The sequence below is a fragment of the Oncorhynchus mykiss genome, chromosome 23, assembly GCF_013265735.2.
Source record: "Oncorhynchus mykiss isolate Arlee chromosome 23, USDA_OmykA_1.1, whole genome shotgun sequence".
NCBI classification, from domain to species: Eukaryota; Metazoa; Chordata; class Actinopteri; order Salmoniformes; family Salmonidae; genus Oncorhynchus; species Oncorhynchus mykiss.
In genome coordinates this window covers 33,038,235-33,055,898 of record NC_048587.1, presented here as the reverse complement: position 1 = coordinate 33,055,898, position 17,664 = coordinate 33,038,235, and the positions used below count along the sequence as shown (strand labels likewise).

General features: G+C 43.5%; 1 protein-coding gene across 3 annotated transcripts in view; it reads left to right on the top strand.

Annotated features, from left to right (window-relative positions):
• The window catches only part of LOC110503103 (testican-2), a 102,550-nt gene extending 85,321 nt beyond the window's left edge, over nucleotides 1–17,229 (top strand). For all 3 annotated transcript variants that reach the window (XM_036960240.1, XM_036960239.1, XM_036960238.1), the window contains 3 exons: nucleotides 1,964–2,026; nucleotides 14,585–14,722; nucleotides 16,179–17,229. In XM_036960240.1, the coding sequence (XP_036816135.1) occupies nucleotides 1,964–2,026; nucleotides 14,585–14,722; nucleotides 16,179–16,306 (329 nt within the window). In that variant the 3' untranslated portion in view covers nucleotides 16,307–17,229. The remainder of the gene's footprint in view (nucleotides 1–1,963; nucleotides 2,027–14,584; nucleotides 14,723–16,178) is intronic.
• Nucleotides 17,230–17,664: the final 435 nt, after the last annotated feature.

Here is a 17,664-nt window from a genome sequence, read left to right as displayed (position 1 = left end):
TCTGTGAGGGAGTGAGTATACTGTGGGGAGAGGAGTGTGTGTCTGTGAGGGAGTGAGTATACTGTGGGGAGAGGAGTGTGTGTCTGTGAGGGAGTGAGTATACTGTGGGGAGAGGAGTGTGTGTCTGAGGGAGTGAGTATACTGTGGGGAGAGGGGTGTGTGTCTGTAAGGGAGTGAGTATACTGTGGGGAGAGGAGTGTGTGTCTGTGAGGGAGTGAGTATACTGTGGGGAGAGGGGTGTGTGTCTGTGAGGGAGTGAGTATACTGTGGGGAGAGGAGTGTGTGTCTGTGGGGGAGTGAGTATACTGTGGGGAGAGGAGTGTGTGTCTGTGAGGGAGTGAGTATACTGTGGGGAGAGGAGTGTGTGTCTGTGAGGGAGTGAGTATACTGTGGGGAGAGGGGTGTGTGTCTGTGAGGGAGTGAGTATACTGTGGGGAGAGGAGTGTGTGTCTTTGAGGGAGTGAGTATACTGTGGGGAGAGGGGTGTGTGTCTGTGAGGGAGTGAGTATACTGTGGGGAGAGGGGTGTGTGTCAGAGGGAGTGACAGAGTGTGTGTCACTGTGGGTGTGTGAGAGAGTGAGTATACTGTGGGGAGAGGGGTGTGTGTCTGTGAGGGAGTGAGTATACTGTGGGGAGAGGGGTGTGTGTCTGTGAGGGAGTGAGTATACTGTGGGGAGAGGGGTGTGTGTCTGTGAGGGAGTGAGTATACTGTGGGGAGAGGAGTGTGTGTCTTTGAGGGAGTGAGTATACTGTGGGGAGAGGGGTGTGTGTCTGTGAGGGAGTGAGTATACTGTGGGGAGAGGGGTGTGTGTCTGATGGAGTGACAGAGTGTGTGTCACTGTGGGTGTGTGAGAGAGTGAGTATACTGTGGGGAGAGGGGTGTGTGTCTGTGAGGGAGTGAGTATACTGTGGGGAGAGGGGTGTGTGTCTGTGAGGGAGTGAGTATACTGTGGGGAGAGGGGTGTGTGTCTGTGAGGGAGTGAGTATACTGTAGGGAGAGGGGTGTGTGAGTGAGTGAGTATACTGTGGGGAGAGGGGTGTGTGTGCGTGTGTGTGTGTGTGTGTGTGTGTGTGTGTGTGTGTGTGTGTGTGTGTGTGTGTGTGAGAGAGTGAGTATACTGCGGGGAGAGGGGTGTGTGTCTGTGAGGGAGTGACAGAGTGTGTGTCACTGTGGGTGGGTGTGTGAGAGAGAGAGTGAGACGCTAAGGTCTGCACCGTTGCCTGGTAACTCTGTTTCCAGAGAGTGAATATGGGGGATATTGTGTGTGTAGATGAGGGGTGGAATGTGTGTGTGTCCGTGGGCACGTGTGTTTTTCATGTAACCTGGCATTCAGAGTTCCCTACTGTGGCCATGGCTACACAACGTACAGGTATAGAAAACTCTGTGTCCTCTCCCCTCTCCCCTCTCTCTCGCCCCTCACCCTTTTTGCGCCTCTCACGGTCCGTCACAGTTTGTCTCCCCCATTGTTGTTTTGGGGGAATGGCCACCATTGTGCAGTAACAACATGACTGTAGCTTGTTGACAGGCTGGTCCTCCCAGAGCTCTCACAGACTGTATGTGTGTCAGCCAAGCAGCCGAGCAGAAACCAGACGAGACCTGTGTTTACCACTGGACCTGGCTGGAGCCACTGACTGTGTTCCAAATGGCACCTTATTCCCTGTCTAGTGCACTACTTTTTGCCAGAGCCCATTAAAGTAGTGCACTATGTAGGGGATAGGGTGTCATTTTGGGCACGGCTTCTGTGGAGTCCAAGTCCACTGCATAGCCTACAGAGGGGGGAACCTGAGAAACACAGTAGTTCAAAGTAAATCATGCATAATAATGGGAGATTTGTGTGAATGTTTGACTTCTGAATTATTTTCTACAGATTTCCTACGCCTTGATTTCAAAGTTTACCGTTTACCTTTAGTGTTTGTGTGTATTGGAGTGATGAACTGAAGCATTGATGCATTTCCCTCTCAGAGCCCCCCTGCCTGGCTGAGCTGGAGAGGATCCAAGTCCAGGAGGGAGGCAAGAAGAAACTGGGTATGCATTATGTTCCTGCATGATTCACATTTCCCAGATGAACATGTGTGCTTTGTGCTTGAGTGAACATTTGTGTGCCAGTGTGTGCCACACGTTAGTGTGTGTATGCGCACTGTGTGTGTGTGTGTGTGTGTGTGTGTGTGTGTGTGTGTGTGTATCACTGAGGAGTTTCATTAAACAGATGCCAAGCAGAAGGCAGGGATAATCCCCTGATCAGCCCGGTGGATTATAGCTCCATACAGACAAACGGCTAGGGTCTGCAGGAACCAGGGTGTGTGTGTGCAGTGGTGGAAAAAGTACTCAATTGTCATACTTGAGTAAAAGTAAAGCTACCTTAATAGAAAATGACTCAAGTGAAAGTCACCCAGTAAAATACTACTTGAGTAAAAGTCTAAAAGTATTTGGATTTAAATATGCTAAAGTATCAAAAGTAAATGTAATTGCTAAAATATACTTAAATATCAAAAGTACAAGTGAAAATATATGTTTCTTATTCCTTATATTAAGCCAACCAGACAGACAAATGATCCTGTATTTATTTATTTATGGATAGCTAAGGGTATACTCCAACACACAAAATTGACAAATAAAGCATTTGTGTTTAGTGAGTCTGCCAGATTAGAGGCCGTATTGATGACCAGGGATTTTCTCTTGATAAGTGTGTGAATTGGACTATTTTCCTGTGCTGCTAGGAGTACTTTGAGTACTTTTGTGTGTCAGGGAAAATGTATGGAGTAAAAAGTACATAATTTTCTTTAGGAATGTAGTGAAGTCAAAAATAGAAATAGTGAAGTATACTCAGATACTCAAGAAAGGTACTTAAGTAGTACTTCAAAGTATTTTTACTTAAGTACTTTACACCACTGTGTGTGTGATGCTAACCACATGGCAGTGTGTGTCTGTGACACAATGCGGACTGTGTGTGTGTGTGATGCAATACACTGTACAAAACATTAGGAACATGACATAGAATGACCAGGTGAATCCAGGTGAAAGCTGTTATCCCTTATTGATGTCACTTGTTAAATCAACTCCAATCAGTGTAGATGAAGGGGAGGGGACAGGTTAAAGAAGGATTTTTAAGCCTTGAGACAATTAAGACATAGATTGTGTATGTGTGCCATTCAGAGGGTGAAGGGGCAAGACAAAATATGTAAGTGCCTTTGAACGTGGTATGGTAGTAGGTGACAGGCGCACCGGTTTGAGTGCGTCAAGAACTGCAACACTGATGTTTTTCACACTCAACTGTTTCCCGTGTGTATCAAGAATGGTCCACCACCCAAAGGACATCCAGCCAACTTGACACAACTGTGGGAAGCATTGGAGTCAACTTGGGCCAGCCTATCTGTGGAATGCTTTCGGCACTGGCGAATTGAGGCTGTTCTGAGGTCAAACGGGGATGCAGTTCAGTATTAGAATGGTGTTCCTTGTTAGTAGACTCGGTGTATATCGTGTGTGAGGTTTTCGTGTTTGTGTGTGTTTGCATGTTCGTGCGTGCTTGTGCATGCATGCATATCGTGGGTACTGTGTGTGTGTGTGTGTGTGTGTGTGTGTGTGTGTGTGTGTGTGTATACTGTATGTGTGTGTGTTGCTGACTTGGCTAAGCTGTGTATCAAGGCTCCTCAAGGACACGGAGTGGAGCAGAGAGGAGGCTGGGCAAATTCTGCCAGTGATACTCAGACACAGTTCCCTTGAAAGCCAATCACTCAGGGACTAGAGGGCTGCCTCAGCTGATAAGAACACAACCCAATGCAATGTTATGTCATTTATTTACATGAACACATTTTTCAACTTACTCTGCACTTACATTATAGAAGTCCTATGACATCCTATCCCAATGTCATTCCTTTTTGGGGAGCAAATTCTGACCCTCTGTAGGAGGCTGTTTAAATAGTAATGCATATATTATATTATTATAACATACAGTAGATGCTGATATATTCCAAAGTATCTCAGCAGTCTTGTAAAGGTTAACTAGTCCAGATTCAGAGCATGTCTGTCCTTGTTCTCTTGTTATTAGCCAGCCCCTTGGTGCAGCAGTAGTATGCTGACCATAGAGTATTAGAATTAGATTGTCATTCTATCTCTATGGTACTGACTACAGTAATTCACCTTCATCTCCTGACTCCTTAATGTGTTCATGAAAATGTGAAATATGGCCGATAGTTTGCCAGAATGTATACTGTACTGTACTGGCCTACAGATGGAGGATCTTTAATCACCTTGTTACAGGGGAACTTTCCTGCAATGCATGACATTTCTAACTTTATTGTGTTTAAGGTTTATAAAGGCCTTTAAAGTTTGTAACTTTTTCCATGAATTATTTTCCTGCTGTAGCAAACTGGCTCAAATTAAGATCTGCCATCTGTATGCAGGTCTAACTGTAGATGTTAACCTGCACACATCAGCAAGTCAAATGCTTTTTGAACATGGATCTCTTGATTCAACAGAATAAATGAAGAAAAATAAAACTCACAATTAACATTTTATTTACAAATAGCCTGGTTCTCCAACAGTGATAAAAAAATAAGCACCAAAGACCGAAAATAACAAACCAAAAAAGAATTAACAATGCAGTAAGGTGTCATGAACAGGTGTGCCAGTTGAGAGTTGCTCTCTGTTCTCATAAGTGTTGCAGGGCAGTCATTTTCCTGTGTGGTTGAAGGTGGCGATGCCTCTCGGGTACACAGCCAGTGGTTTATTCTGGCAGTCCTCCACGAGCTGCTTCAATTCCTGCTCGCTGCTGCGCAGAAGTTGCAACTTTAGTAGCGGTTGACTACCAGCGAGGTACTGCTCCTTCTGCAGTGTCATCCTATGCTGTTGTAGTTGCAAGGCATCGAAGAACTAACAATTTGTGGGTTTTGTCACTGTGGAATAGGTAATATGCCCCACAAACGACCGACAACAGCCCTTTGGGATGTTATTGGCCTTCCCCATGTCCTTCAGGACAGCATCTTAGTAGTTCCACATTTCTGAAGTCCAAAGATCGAAACATGTTAAACACCCATTTGCCATTTGTCTTTAACCTTGTTGCAATAGCCTATTATACATATTATACTCACATTACTATTAGTATATAATTATTAGCCTATTAGTTGGGCCTATTTTGTTAGATTATTTAGTGTTATTAGTAATAATAACATTGCATGTACTAATGAAATGACTGGCCTACAGACATCTAGACAAGTACCCATGGCAAATTCCGGTGCTCTTCTGCGTTGTTTTTTACCCTTGCCCATCGGGCGCCCAATCCATGTGTCCTCAAAGTGGACAGCGCCGGGTCCTGAAAGAACAGATGTTCCTTCATCTCCTTGAAACATCTCACCACTTCACCGGGCGGGGACAAATGTCAGCCTGTGAAGCATCTTGATGTGGAGGGCGAAGTCCGGGTCTCTCCAGGACTTTGATGCCACTTCAGGACAGCGGGGCAGTTGGTTGTGGATTCCCGGAAACACCTTCTTGAAGGCCTTTACAGGAGCTGCTGGCTTGAAGTCAGTCATGACGGATTCTGGTTTCAGATCCAGGTTCAAGTTCTTCAGTGCAAGGAAGGCACGAGTGTATGTCCGCAAAAAAATATAAAATAGTAGGCTGTTGTATGTTGATGTTTACCCTCCATTCAAAACCATATTTTATAGTTTTGAATGCATCACTAACTGAAACTACCCATTTCCACTAGCATTGCTACGTTCTCCAAAAATCTAGCCAGATTCGTATTCTTATTCTCAACATACATTAAGGGAACATTTCGGCATTTCGTGTATGATCAGTGAGAAAGTCCATATTGCAAATGTACGGTCCCTTACCCGACGTCCGAAATCGTTTGTAAAATTCGCGGTCGGCGTCGGGCCGTGCGGTAGGGCCAGACCTACCGGGAAGTCATCAAATGAACTTTGTCGGACTTTCGGTTTCCGTTTAAAAAAAAAAACAAGTTTCGGACCGTTTTTTCCGCCGTCCCGGACACTCCCACCAGATGGCATACGGAATCATATGGCAATTTGGCAAAACATCACGAATCGCGACGGGGCCTTATCTCAAAAACTGAAAATATTTCGAAGCCGAAACTTGGCGAGCGTAGGTTTGGCTCAAGGGGCAGTTGGCCCCGAACGGGATGGCGTCTAGGCCTCGACGGTTTTTGAGCTACGGCCATTTTTCTGGGATTAAAGGCTTAAAATGGAAGTAGAGAAATTATTTTTCCACTTCGGGTCAAAGCCAAGGAGCCTCCGGTGTCAATAAAAAAAGAACCAGCCATTTATCTATCGTCATTTAAGAGAAACGGAACAATGACAAATTGGTGATGGTCACAAATAGGCGTTTTTTTTTTTTCAACGGTTACAGATCCAGTTGCAGGGTGTTCATACGAATCTTTTTAAAGTGTGCTGCGGAGCTCTGCGACATTTCTGTGATTTTCTATGATTTTCTGAAATAACACAATAACCGACCATTAGAATAGTAGGCCCAAAATGAAGCCTGCCCCACAATGTCATTTGCTTTTGAGTGACAGTGAGAGAACCGTTAGGGTGAGAAGAAAAATTCCACCACATGAATGTTCCTAAGGTCCTCCCGATCTCAACAAGCCTAACCTTGACCGTGTGGCATTAACCCTTCACAGTAAAACAGGGTTTTTTGATCTCACAGATTACAGTTTCATCTCTCCCCATAGGAATACATTGCCTGCACCCCTAATTTCAACCTGAGGCCTATGTGGGTTATGAATGCCGTATGAACCTGTCTTCGGTACCAGTCCATCAGGCCACTATGAGGTCTACCTGTGTCGATTCTAAGCTTCCTGGACCAACCGGAAGTGGTTCAAATGCCCCTAAAAGTGTTTACCCATACACTGCATGCAGTTTGATAGACATAGTGCATTCAACCCTGTGTAGATCAGTCAATTCTTAACGTAAGGACTTAAAACTCAGGATTCTGTAACAGCATACCCCAATGAGGATATGTGGTGACTTATAGCTTCCTGTGCCAACCGGAAGTGCCATAATTGGTGTCTCAGGGGCTGTTTCGAAGGGTTAAAAAATTCAGATCTGTCCAAAACTTCATATATGTGATTAGGCAACCCCCATGAACTGTAAATCAGTCATTTTTCCCAAAAAAAATCAAAGGAAAAAAAAATTGCACTAAAACACAACTTGGATGGAGGGACGTATTGGGGTGCGTAGAGACAGACAGTGGCCGCAATAGTTAGCTTTGTTGGAGCTAAAAAAGAACGGTCGGACCTAGAGTTCCGAAACTTTAGAAACCTGTTCTAGACCTCCGGGCCATGGTGCGTGGCGAGTTACGTGGCTCTAGATGGTTCTCGGACCGAGAAACAGCCTCGTACATTCGCAATAACTTCAATTCATTTTTGCATCACGAAAATGACGACGTTTAGAAAAGTCTCAGAGACGCAAGGCTAGGTGCGTTGAAACCGGCTCGGCCCATAGAGACGGACCCCAAAGTTTCTGTCCGATAGCTCGTTCAAGGACCCCGTAGCAAGGCATGGAAATAAGTGGATTTTCAGCACCAATTAGGGTTTTTCTCGGACACCAAATGACCTATCGAGCCGAAACTCGGGATTCGGGGTCGCCTCACATAGGACTTCGCATAATGTCCGAACTGGACCCGCAGCTAGAACGTAACTATGTGTTTTACCTTTTTATTATGTTTTAAACTAGAGGCGCTGTGAATTATGGGACTGCTCTGACATATATGATAGTTGGCATCTAAATGAGTAGGAAACAGTGGGTTTGGTGTCATAATGACATCTAATTGACTGATGGACACTGACTTGCTAGTTGACTTTTGTACATTTGCAATATGTTTAAACAGAGAGGGACCATCACCAAAATGGCATTCTGAAATCAACACAAAAAATGGCATCACCATAGTCTCCAGACTGTGCTGAGTTCAACGAGCTATCCCGCTTGACCGTAGCTCGCTCGGTCTAGGCGCAGCAACCATTAGAATATTAGGCCCAAAATGAAGCCTGCCCCACAATGTCATTTGCTTTTGAGTGACAGTGAGAGAACCGTTAGGGTGAGAAGAAAAATTCCACCATAGGAATGTTCCTAAGGTCCTCCCGATCTGAACAAGCCTAACCTTGACCGTGTGGCATTAACCCTTCACAGTAAAACAGTGTTTTTTGATCTCACAGATTACAGTGTCATCTCTCCCCATAGGAATACATTGCCTGCACCCCTAATTTCAACCTGAGGCCTATGTGGGTTATGAATGCCGTATGAACCTGTCTTCGGTACCAGTCCATCAGGCCACTATGAGGTCTACCTGTGTTGATTCTAAGCTTCCTGGACCAACCGGAAGTGGTTCAAATCACCCTAAAAGTGTTTACCCATACATTGCATGCAGTTTGATAGACATAGTGCATTCAACCCTGTGTAGATCAGTCAATTCTTAACGTAAAGACTTAAAACTCGGGATTCTGTAAGTGGCCATGTCAATCAAGACATGTGGTGATTTATAGCTTCCTGTGCCAACCGGAAGTGCCATAATTGGTGTCTCAGGGGCTGTTTCTAAGGGTTAAAAAAGTCAGATCTGTCCAAAACTTCATATATGTGATTAGGCAACCCCCATGAACTGTAAATCAGTCATTTTTCCCCAAAAAAATCAAAGGAAAAAAAAATTGCACTAAAACACAACTTGGATGGAGGGACGTATTGGGGTGCGTAGAGATAGACAGTGGCCGCAATAGTTAGCTTTGTTGGAGCTAAAAAAGAACGGTCGGACCTAGAGTTCCGAAACTTTAGAAACCTGTTCTAGACCTCCGGGCCATGGTGCGTGGCGAGTTACGTGGCTCTAGACGGTTCTCGGACCGAGAAACAGCCTCGTACATTTGGAATAACTTCAATTCATTTTTGCATCACGAAAATGACGACGTTTAGAAAAGTCTCAGAGACGCAAGGCTAGGTGCGTTGAAACCGGCTCGGCCCATAGAGACGGACCCCAAAGTTTCTGTCCGATAGCTCATTCAAGGACCCCGTAGCAAGTCATGGAAAATAGTGGATTTTCAGCACCAATTAGGGTTTTTCTCGGACACCAAATGACCTATCGAGCCGAAACTCGGGATTCGGGGTCGCCTCACATAGGACTTCACATAATGTCCGAACTGGACCCGCAGCTAGAACGTAACTATGTGTTTTACCTTTTTATTATGTTTTCAACTAGAGGCGCTGTGAATTATGGGCCTGCTCTGACATATGTGATAGTTGGCTACTAAATGAGTAGGAAAAAGTGGGTTTGGTGTCAATTGATATCCATTTGGTGTCATAATGACATCTAATTGACTGATGGACACTGACTTGCTAGTTGACTTTTGTACATTTGCAATATGTTTAAACGGAGAGGGACCATCACCAAAATGGCATTCTGAAATCAACACAAAAAATGGCATCACCATAGTCTCCAGACTGTTCTGAGTTCAACGAGCTATCCCGCTTGACCGTAGCTCGCTCGGTCTAGGCGCAGCGACCATTACAATAGTAGGCCCAAAATGAAGCCTGCACCACAATGTCATTTGCTTTTGGGTGACAGTGAGAGAACCGTTAGAGTGAGAAGAAAAATTCCACCACATGAATGTTCCTAAGGTCCTCCCGATCTCAACAAGCCTAACCTTGACCGTGTGGCATTAACCCTTCACAGTAAAACAGTGTTTTTTGATCTCACAGATTACAGTGTCATCTCTCCCCATAGGAATACATTGCCTGCACCCCTAATTTCAACCTGAGGCCTATGTGGGTTATGAATGCCGTATGAACCTGTCTTCGGTACCAGTCCATCAGGCCACTATGAGGTCTACCTGTGTTGATTCTAAGCTTCCTGGACCAACCGGAAGTGGTTAAAATGCCCCTAAAAGTGTTTACCCATACACTGCATGCAGTTTGATAGACATAGTGCATTCAACCCTGTGTAGATCAGTCAATTCTTAACGTAAGGACTTAAAACTCAGGATTCTGTAACATCATACCCCAATGAGGATATGTGTTGATTTATAACTTCCTGTGCCAACCGGAAGTGCCATAATTGGTGTCTCAGGGGCTGTTTCGAAGGGTTAAAAAAGTCTGATCTTTCCAAAACTTCATATGTGTGATTAGGCAACCCCCATGAACTGTAAATCAGTCATTTTTCCCAAAAAAAATCAAAGGAAAAAAAAATTGCACTAAAACACAACTTGGATGGAGGGACGTATTGGGGTGCGTAGAGACAGACAGTGGCTCCAATAGTTAGCTTTGTTGGAGCTAAAAAAGAACCGTCGGACCTAGAGTTCCGAAACTTTAGAAACCTGTTCTAGACCTCCCGTAGATGGTGCGTGGTGAGTTACGTGGCTCTAGAAGGTTCTCGGACCGAGAAACAGCCTCGTACATTTGAAATAACTTCAATTCATTTTTGCATCACGAAAATGACGACATTTAGAAATGTCCCAGAGTCGCAAGACTAGGTGCATTGCGAACGTCTCGGCCCATATAGACAGACCCCAACGTTTCTGTCCGATATCTCATTCAAGGACCCCGTAGCAAGTCATGGAAAATAGTGGATTTTCAGCACCAATTAGGGTTTTTCTCGGACACCAAATGACCTATCGAGCCGAAACTTGGGATTCGGGGTCGCCTCAGCTAGGCCAACACATAACATAAGAAATGGACCCGCAGCTAGAACGTAACTACGTGTTTTATGGTTTTTTTATGGTTTGTACCGAAGGCGTTGTGAATTTTGGGCCAGCTCTGAAGTATGTAATAGTTGGCTACTAAACGAGTTGGAAAAAGTGGGTTTGGTGTCAGTTTGTATCAGTTTGGTGGTCAGAATGATATCTAATTGACTGATGGACTCTTGTCCACTTGACTCTTGTACATTTGCAATATGATTCTATAGTGAAAAAACATCACCAAAAGCGACATTCTGAAATCAACCCAAACGAGCGATTGAGATGACCCAGAATCACTGCAAAGCCATCCCGAGTTCATCGGGCCAGTCAATTTCACATTCCTGCAGGATTTTTATAGCATGACAAATTCGTGATGGTACCTGCCCATTAAAACATATTGCAAATGCACAGTGACTTTGAAAAAGTAAGAAACAAAAAAAAATACATCTAAAATTTTTTGAGCATGACAAATTCGTGATGGTACCTGCCCATTGAAACATATTCCAAATGCACAGTGACTTTGAAAAAGTAAGGAAACAAAAAAAAATACATCTAAAATTTTTTGAGCATGACAAATTCGTGATGGTACCTGCCCATTGAAACATATTGCAAATGCACAGTGACTTTGAAAAAGTAAGGAAACATAAACAAATTCGATAAACAAATTCGTGATGGTACCTGCCCATTGAAACATATTGCAAATGCACAGTGACTTTGAAAAAGTAAGGAAACATAAACAAATTCGATAAACAAATTCGTGATGGTACCTGCCCATTAAAACATATTGCAAATGCACAGAGACTTTGAAAAAGTAAGGAAACATAAACAAAAAAACATCCCAAAAAATGTTGGGTAACCAGCTGCATATTTTAGATCACAAGCTTGAATTCTGAGCATGACAAATTCGTGATGGTACCTGCCCATTAAAACATATTGCAAATGCACAGTGACTTTGAAAAAGTAAGGAAACATAAACAAAAAAACATCCCAAATTTTTTTTTTTGGGTTACCAGTTGCATATTTTAGATCACCAGGTGCACATTTCAGGTCACCAGGTGCACATTTCAGATCACCAGGTGCACGGAGGAAAATGTTTACTTTTGACTTTGACTTTTGACTTCCTATGACATCATATTGCAAATGGAGAAAACATATGCCTTATGCACAAGTAAAACAAAAAGAAATATGTAATACAAGTTGACCAAGGTATAGTTTGAGCAAAGTAAAGTTTGAATTTTGAGCATGACAAATTCGTGATGGTATCTGCCCATTAAAACATATTGCAAATGCACAGTGACTTTGAAAAAGTAAGGAAACATAAACAAAAAAAATCAAAAAAATTTTGTTGCACATTTTAGATCATCAGTTGCACGGAGGAAAATATTTACTTTTGACTTAGACTTTTGACTTCCTATGACATCATATTGCAAATGGAGAAAACATATGCCTTATGCACAAGTAAAAAAAATATGATAATAAAGCATGACTAAAGTATGTTGATAAAGTTCTTATACATGTGTTATTGACACAAAAATCGAAAGAATTTTGAAAAAAGGTCAAGAAAGCACTTTTTTAAGGATGTATGAAGTTTTTTACCAAATTTTGACATTTTTGACTTTTGACTTTTGACTTCCTATGAAATCATATTCCAAATGGAGAAAACATATGCCTTATGCACAAGTAAAAAAAAATATATATATATGATAATAAAGTATGACTAAAGTATGTTGATAAAGTTCTTATACATGTGTAATTGACACAAAAATCGAAAGAATTTTGAAAAAAGGTCCAGAAAGCACTTTTTTAAGGATGTGTGAAGTTTTTTACCAAATTTTGACATTTTTGACTTTTGACTTTTGACTTCCTATGAAATCATATTGCAAATGGACAAAACATATGCCTTATGCGCATGTACTTAAAAAATATATATATATGATGACAAAAGTATACTCATACAGTACTTACCCATGTGTAATTGACAAAAAACTCGAAAGAATTTCGAAAAAAGGTCCAGAAAGCACTTTTTTAAGGGTTTTTAAGTTTTTTTTAAAAAATGTCATTTTTCAAAATTTGGCTTTTGGATGTTGACTTGGGTGCCATTTGCAATATGAAATGCCCCGGTGGAACGCACACGCCCCCTATTGGAATTTTGAAGTGTTACAATTGGCAATTGCCATATGGCATTTGCAATATACTTTGCATGAATCAACGCCAAATTGGGTGGTATTGACCATCGTGTATATGGTTTGTCCAATGCCAATATACCGCCATTTGTTTTTGTCCAAATCAGGGGGGTATTCCCTTACCTTGCTTAATAACCAGCTAACAAATGTTTTAAAGGTTTGGAGGAAACAACCACAGCCCAGGGATGTCGAAAGCAAGCAACAACAAAAAAAGAGTCAACTATCCCTTTAAAACAACTTCAATAGGCTAGTGAAGGATGATGCCTACCTCCGAATTATCGGGCAACATAATAATGGCTGTTGCAATCACGTGCTCCTGTCGCATCAGGTCGTCTTCATTTGGTGAATATGTGGGAATTCCATGGATGGTATTCACCTGCTGGAACAGACGTGGGACCTTCTTGAATGTTCCGTTGGCAAGCCAGGGATCGCAGTTGCACAGGAATTCCAAGTTGTCTTTGGTTGTTAAGATCAGAAGCCTGTCTGGGCCTGGCCCACTGTTGTGTTGGAGGAACAGGTCCCCACAATGCGTGGTTTGATAGAGCTCAGATATTACGAGGTTAGAGAGGGTTGCAGGTCTAACCTGGCCTCCACTCACTGCCCCCAGGAACTGGAGCCAGTACCGGCGACATCTGCTTGTCTTTGTTCTTCTGCCGGTGCCTTTGTATACACCTTTTCAAGTTATTTTCTGAGGGCAAATAATGCCTTACAACACCTGTCACGGCCCGATGTAGCAGGCTCCAAAACATGCAGCGTGCTTTCCTCAGTCTCCAAACTCCTCTTCTTCAAGTTGTTCAGTACCTGTCGGACTTCAATCTGCTTTCCATCCCGGGATGTGGTTGTGGTCTCCAGATACCTTGGAGATAACCCTGTCAATGAGGACAATGCAACCTCGGCACGAGTATGAATGGTACTCGGTGCATTTCCAGATTGATTTGTTGGCCATGATCTCGTTTCTTTCTATAGGTGTATCCGCCCCAGGATTCTGCTTCCACGCACAGAGAGGACAAACTTGAGTTCTGTAGTTCCAAAGTTGGGTCTCATTGTAGCTCCAATGGACCTCCTCAGAAATGAAAGACTGATTTTTTTTGTAAAACAATCTGAGGGTTATTAGCATGCTGGTGATTTATCGGTCTATTGTTGGACTATCAAGGTCCCTCCACACAATGTGTCTATTCAGTATGCATTATGTTCCTATTCAGATGCATTTCAGAAGTGTTAATGTTGGGAAAGAATGTGCACCTATAGCTGCACCCACAGCAGTTAGGCCTATTATAGGCCACAGGTGTTCATGTTTGGATCACCTTCATGACTATATATATTACTTTCTACAATCATGTGAAAACGAGCCTTTTTGTCATGTGAAACGACCAAGCTGTCTTCTAATGCAAACCACAAAATGTATAATTAAATATATAAAATCATAGGATAATGAATAGTAAATAATAGGCTTGGAATCACAAGTGACTAGGCAAGTCAGTTAAGAACAAATTCTTATATACAATAACAGCCTAGGAACGGTGAGTTAACTGCCTTGTTCAGGGGCAGAACGGCAGATTTTTAACTTGTCAGCTCAGGGATTTGATCTCGAAACGATTCGGTTACTAGTCCATGGAGTAGGCTAATGAAAATGTAACATCACATACACCGCAATGCAAATATAGATTTATTCGGTCTACAAAAGCATGTGTGCCTCCATATGTAACTTCCCTTTGTTTGTGTGTGTCTTAGGCCTGTTCATCCCTAGCTGTGATGAGGATGGATACTATAGAAAGCTACAGTGTGATCAGGCCAGGGGAGAGTGCTGGTGTGTCGACCAACACGGTGGGGAACTAGCCAGCTCCAGAATCCATGGCAACCCTGACTGTGGTAAGACCCCCATCAGTGTTCAATTGCTCTCAAATCTCAAACTGATGGTGAAAACCCTGGCACACACTCCATATAGAACCTCACGCACATACTTGGGTTGGCTACAGACCATCACACACAAGCGGTACGCCAAAACACACACACCTTCGCACCCTCAGTATTGATACCCACACACTGTCGAATGATCAGTATTGACCCGTCACACACACTCTGTACCGCAACACATGCTCGAACACTCGTTGCAGAACCTCGACACACACCGTCTATATTGATTGTCATACACACTCGATACAGATCCCTACACACACTCAGTACAATGCACCCTTTATGCGTCAGCTAGGGCTCAGGTCCACAGCACCACTAGCAGTCAGGCACAGTGCCACATTCAAACCATGTTGTCAGGGATCATTTGCATTCTAAAGGGTCGCTTGTCGCTGAGAGAAAAGTCTTTCAAGATAAATGGTTGTCTGGCTGTACGGAACCTGCTCCTGATAAGAATGGCTCCCCTGGCAGGGTCCAGAAATAGCCATTAAAACCCAGACAAAGTCAAACGCATGCCCTTTACCTCACCACTGTCAAATTCACTCAGTATTTTTTTTAAACAAATGTATTTTTCAGATTAAATAGATGGAATTGATCAAAGCCGGGAAGTATACATGCAGGGAACAGAAGTCAACTTCGAATGAAATGTCATATTTGGATACAGGTACATTGATTAATTCAATCTCTCTCTTCCTTCTTCCACACCTCTGTCTGTCTCTGTCTCTCTGTCTCTCTTCCTCTTCTCCCATCCCTCTGTCTGTCTCTGTCTCTCTTCCTCTTCTCCCATCCCTCTGTCTGTCTCTGTCTGTCTTCCTCTTCTCCCATCCCTCTGTCTGTCTCTGTCTCTCTTCCTCTTCTCCCATCCCTCTGTCTGTCTCTGTCTCTCTTCCTCTTCTCCCATCCCTCTGTCTGTCTCTGTCTCTCTTCCTCTTCTCCCATCCCTCTGTCTGTCTCTGTCTGTCTTCCTCTTCTCCCATCCCTCTGTCTGTCTCTGTCTCTCTTCCTCTTCTCCCATCCCTCTGTCTGTCTCTGTCTCTCTTCCTCTTCTCCCATCCCTCTGTCTGTCTCTGTCTCTCTTCCTTCTCCCATCCCTCTGTCTGTCTTCCTCTTCTCCCATCCCTCTGTCTGTCTCTGTCTCTCTTCCTCTTCTCCCATCACTCTGTCTGTCTCTGTCTCTCTTCCTCTTCTCCCATCCCTCTGTCTGTCTCTGTCTCTCTTCCTCTTCTCCCATTCCTCTGTCTGTCTCTGTCTCTCTTCCTGTTCTCCCATCCCTCTCTGTCTCTATCTCTCTTCCTTCTCCCATCCCTCTGTCTGTCTCTGTCTCTCTTCCTCTTCTCCCATCCCTCTGTCTGTCTTCCTCTTCTCCCATCCTTCTGTCTGTCTCTGTCTCTTTGTCGCCCTTCCTCTTCTCCAGATGAGGCGCTGACATATTCAGGTGATTTTGGCAGTGGGGTAGGATGGGAGGATGAGGAAGAGAAAGAAGCGGAGGAGAATGAAGAGGAAGAGGAAGAAGAGGCGGATGACGGAGGATATATTTGGTAGAGGTGAAGAAATAATGGAGTCTAGCTGGTCCAACATTACTACCGGAGCATCTCAACTTCTTTTGCTTCTCTGTCTCTTACACACACACACACACACACACACACACACACACACAAATAATGTTCCTGAAAACACACTCTGAACAACACTGAATCAGTCCTGGACTAAGGGAGGGGGTTGGAGGGACAGATGGGGGGTGGGTGTAGTTGCGTGACAATGTGTGATATCAATAGCTAGCAACTGTGGTCTGACGAGTCAGGAGATGTGTCCTAAATACCTGGGAATATCTTGGCTCTTTTTTCTGTTGTATGTACAAGACAACTTTCTCATGGAGCAGTTTTTAGCAGCTTAAAATGTTTTATTAAAGGCAGGAAGCAACTGGAGGTTATGTGCTCATGTTAGGAACTGGAGACGCAATTGGGTGCATCTCAGTAGTCAAAAGTGGCATCCTCCCCTTGCTTCCGTTCCTTCATTTCCTCCTTTCTCTGCACTGATGTGAACAAACTGGACAGGCAATTATAGTCAGGCTTTCACCTTACTGTTTTCACCAACCCGGGGCTTTCAGTTCAGGGCAGATGGGGAGGAGACAAAGAGAGGAGTCCACTTTAGACTAATTGCATATTCCTATTGCATCCTTTGACTTTCCCCCATTCCATCCCGTATGCTTCACCTCATATGACAGTAGTGCTCTGTCTCATCAAGTCTAATAGAATAAAGTTTCTCACGCTACACTCCTAAATGTGAATAAACTGTGTATCTGAAGACAGCCATTATTATTATTAGTCCTGTATTGCTAATGCCTTGAGAGACTGGCAGACTGTACTGCTTGATTGACAAGTGTCCATTGCATTATCTGCAGATCAACATTGTGTTTAATAATAAAATTAATTGGTTCTATGTGGCCCAACAGGGCCACCATATTCCTCTGTCATACTGTTCTTCCCTTTGCTAAAACCGACGCTGGAGATGAAAAGCAGGTACGGGAAGTTGAACATTTTAATGTAGGACAGACATGGAACAGGACAAGAACAGCGTCAGAACCAGGTAACAAAATGACATATGAACATTAATGCAGCTGTGGGGAACAGAGCTGGGGAACTGACAAATACAGGGGAGGTAATAAACAGGTGGTTGAGTCCAATAAATCGCTGATGCGCGTGACGAGATGAGGGAAGGCAGGTGTGCGTAATGATGGTGGCAGGAGTACATAATGCAGGGCAGCCTGGCGCATAACCTTTTTCTGCAGTTTCTGAGGCTTACATCTATAGGAGGCTAGAAAACATATATTACATTGTATGTAAATAATGTACATTGTGTGTACACTTTTTAGCTGAAACATGATCTAGGTCATATATTGC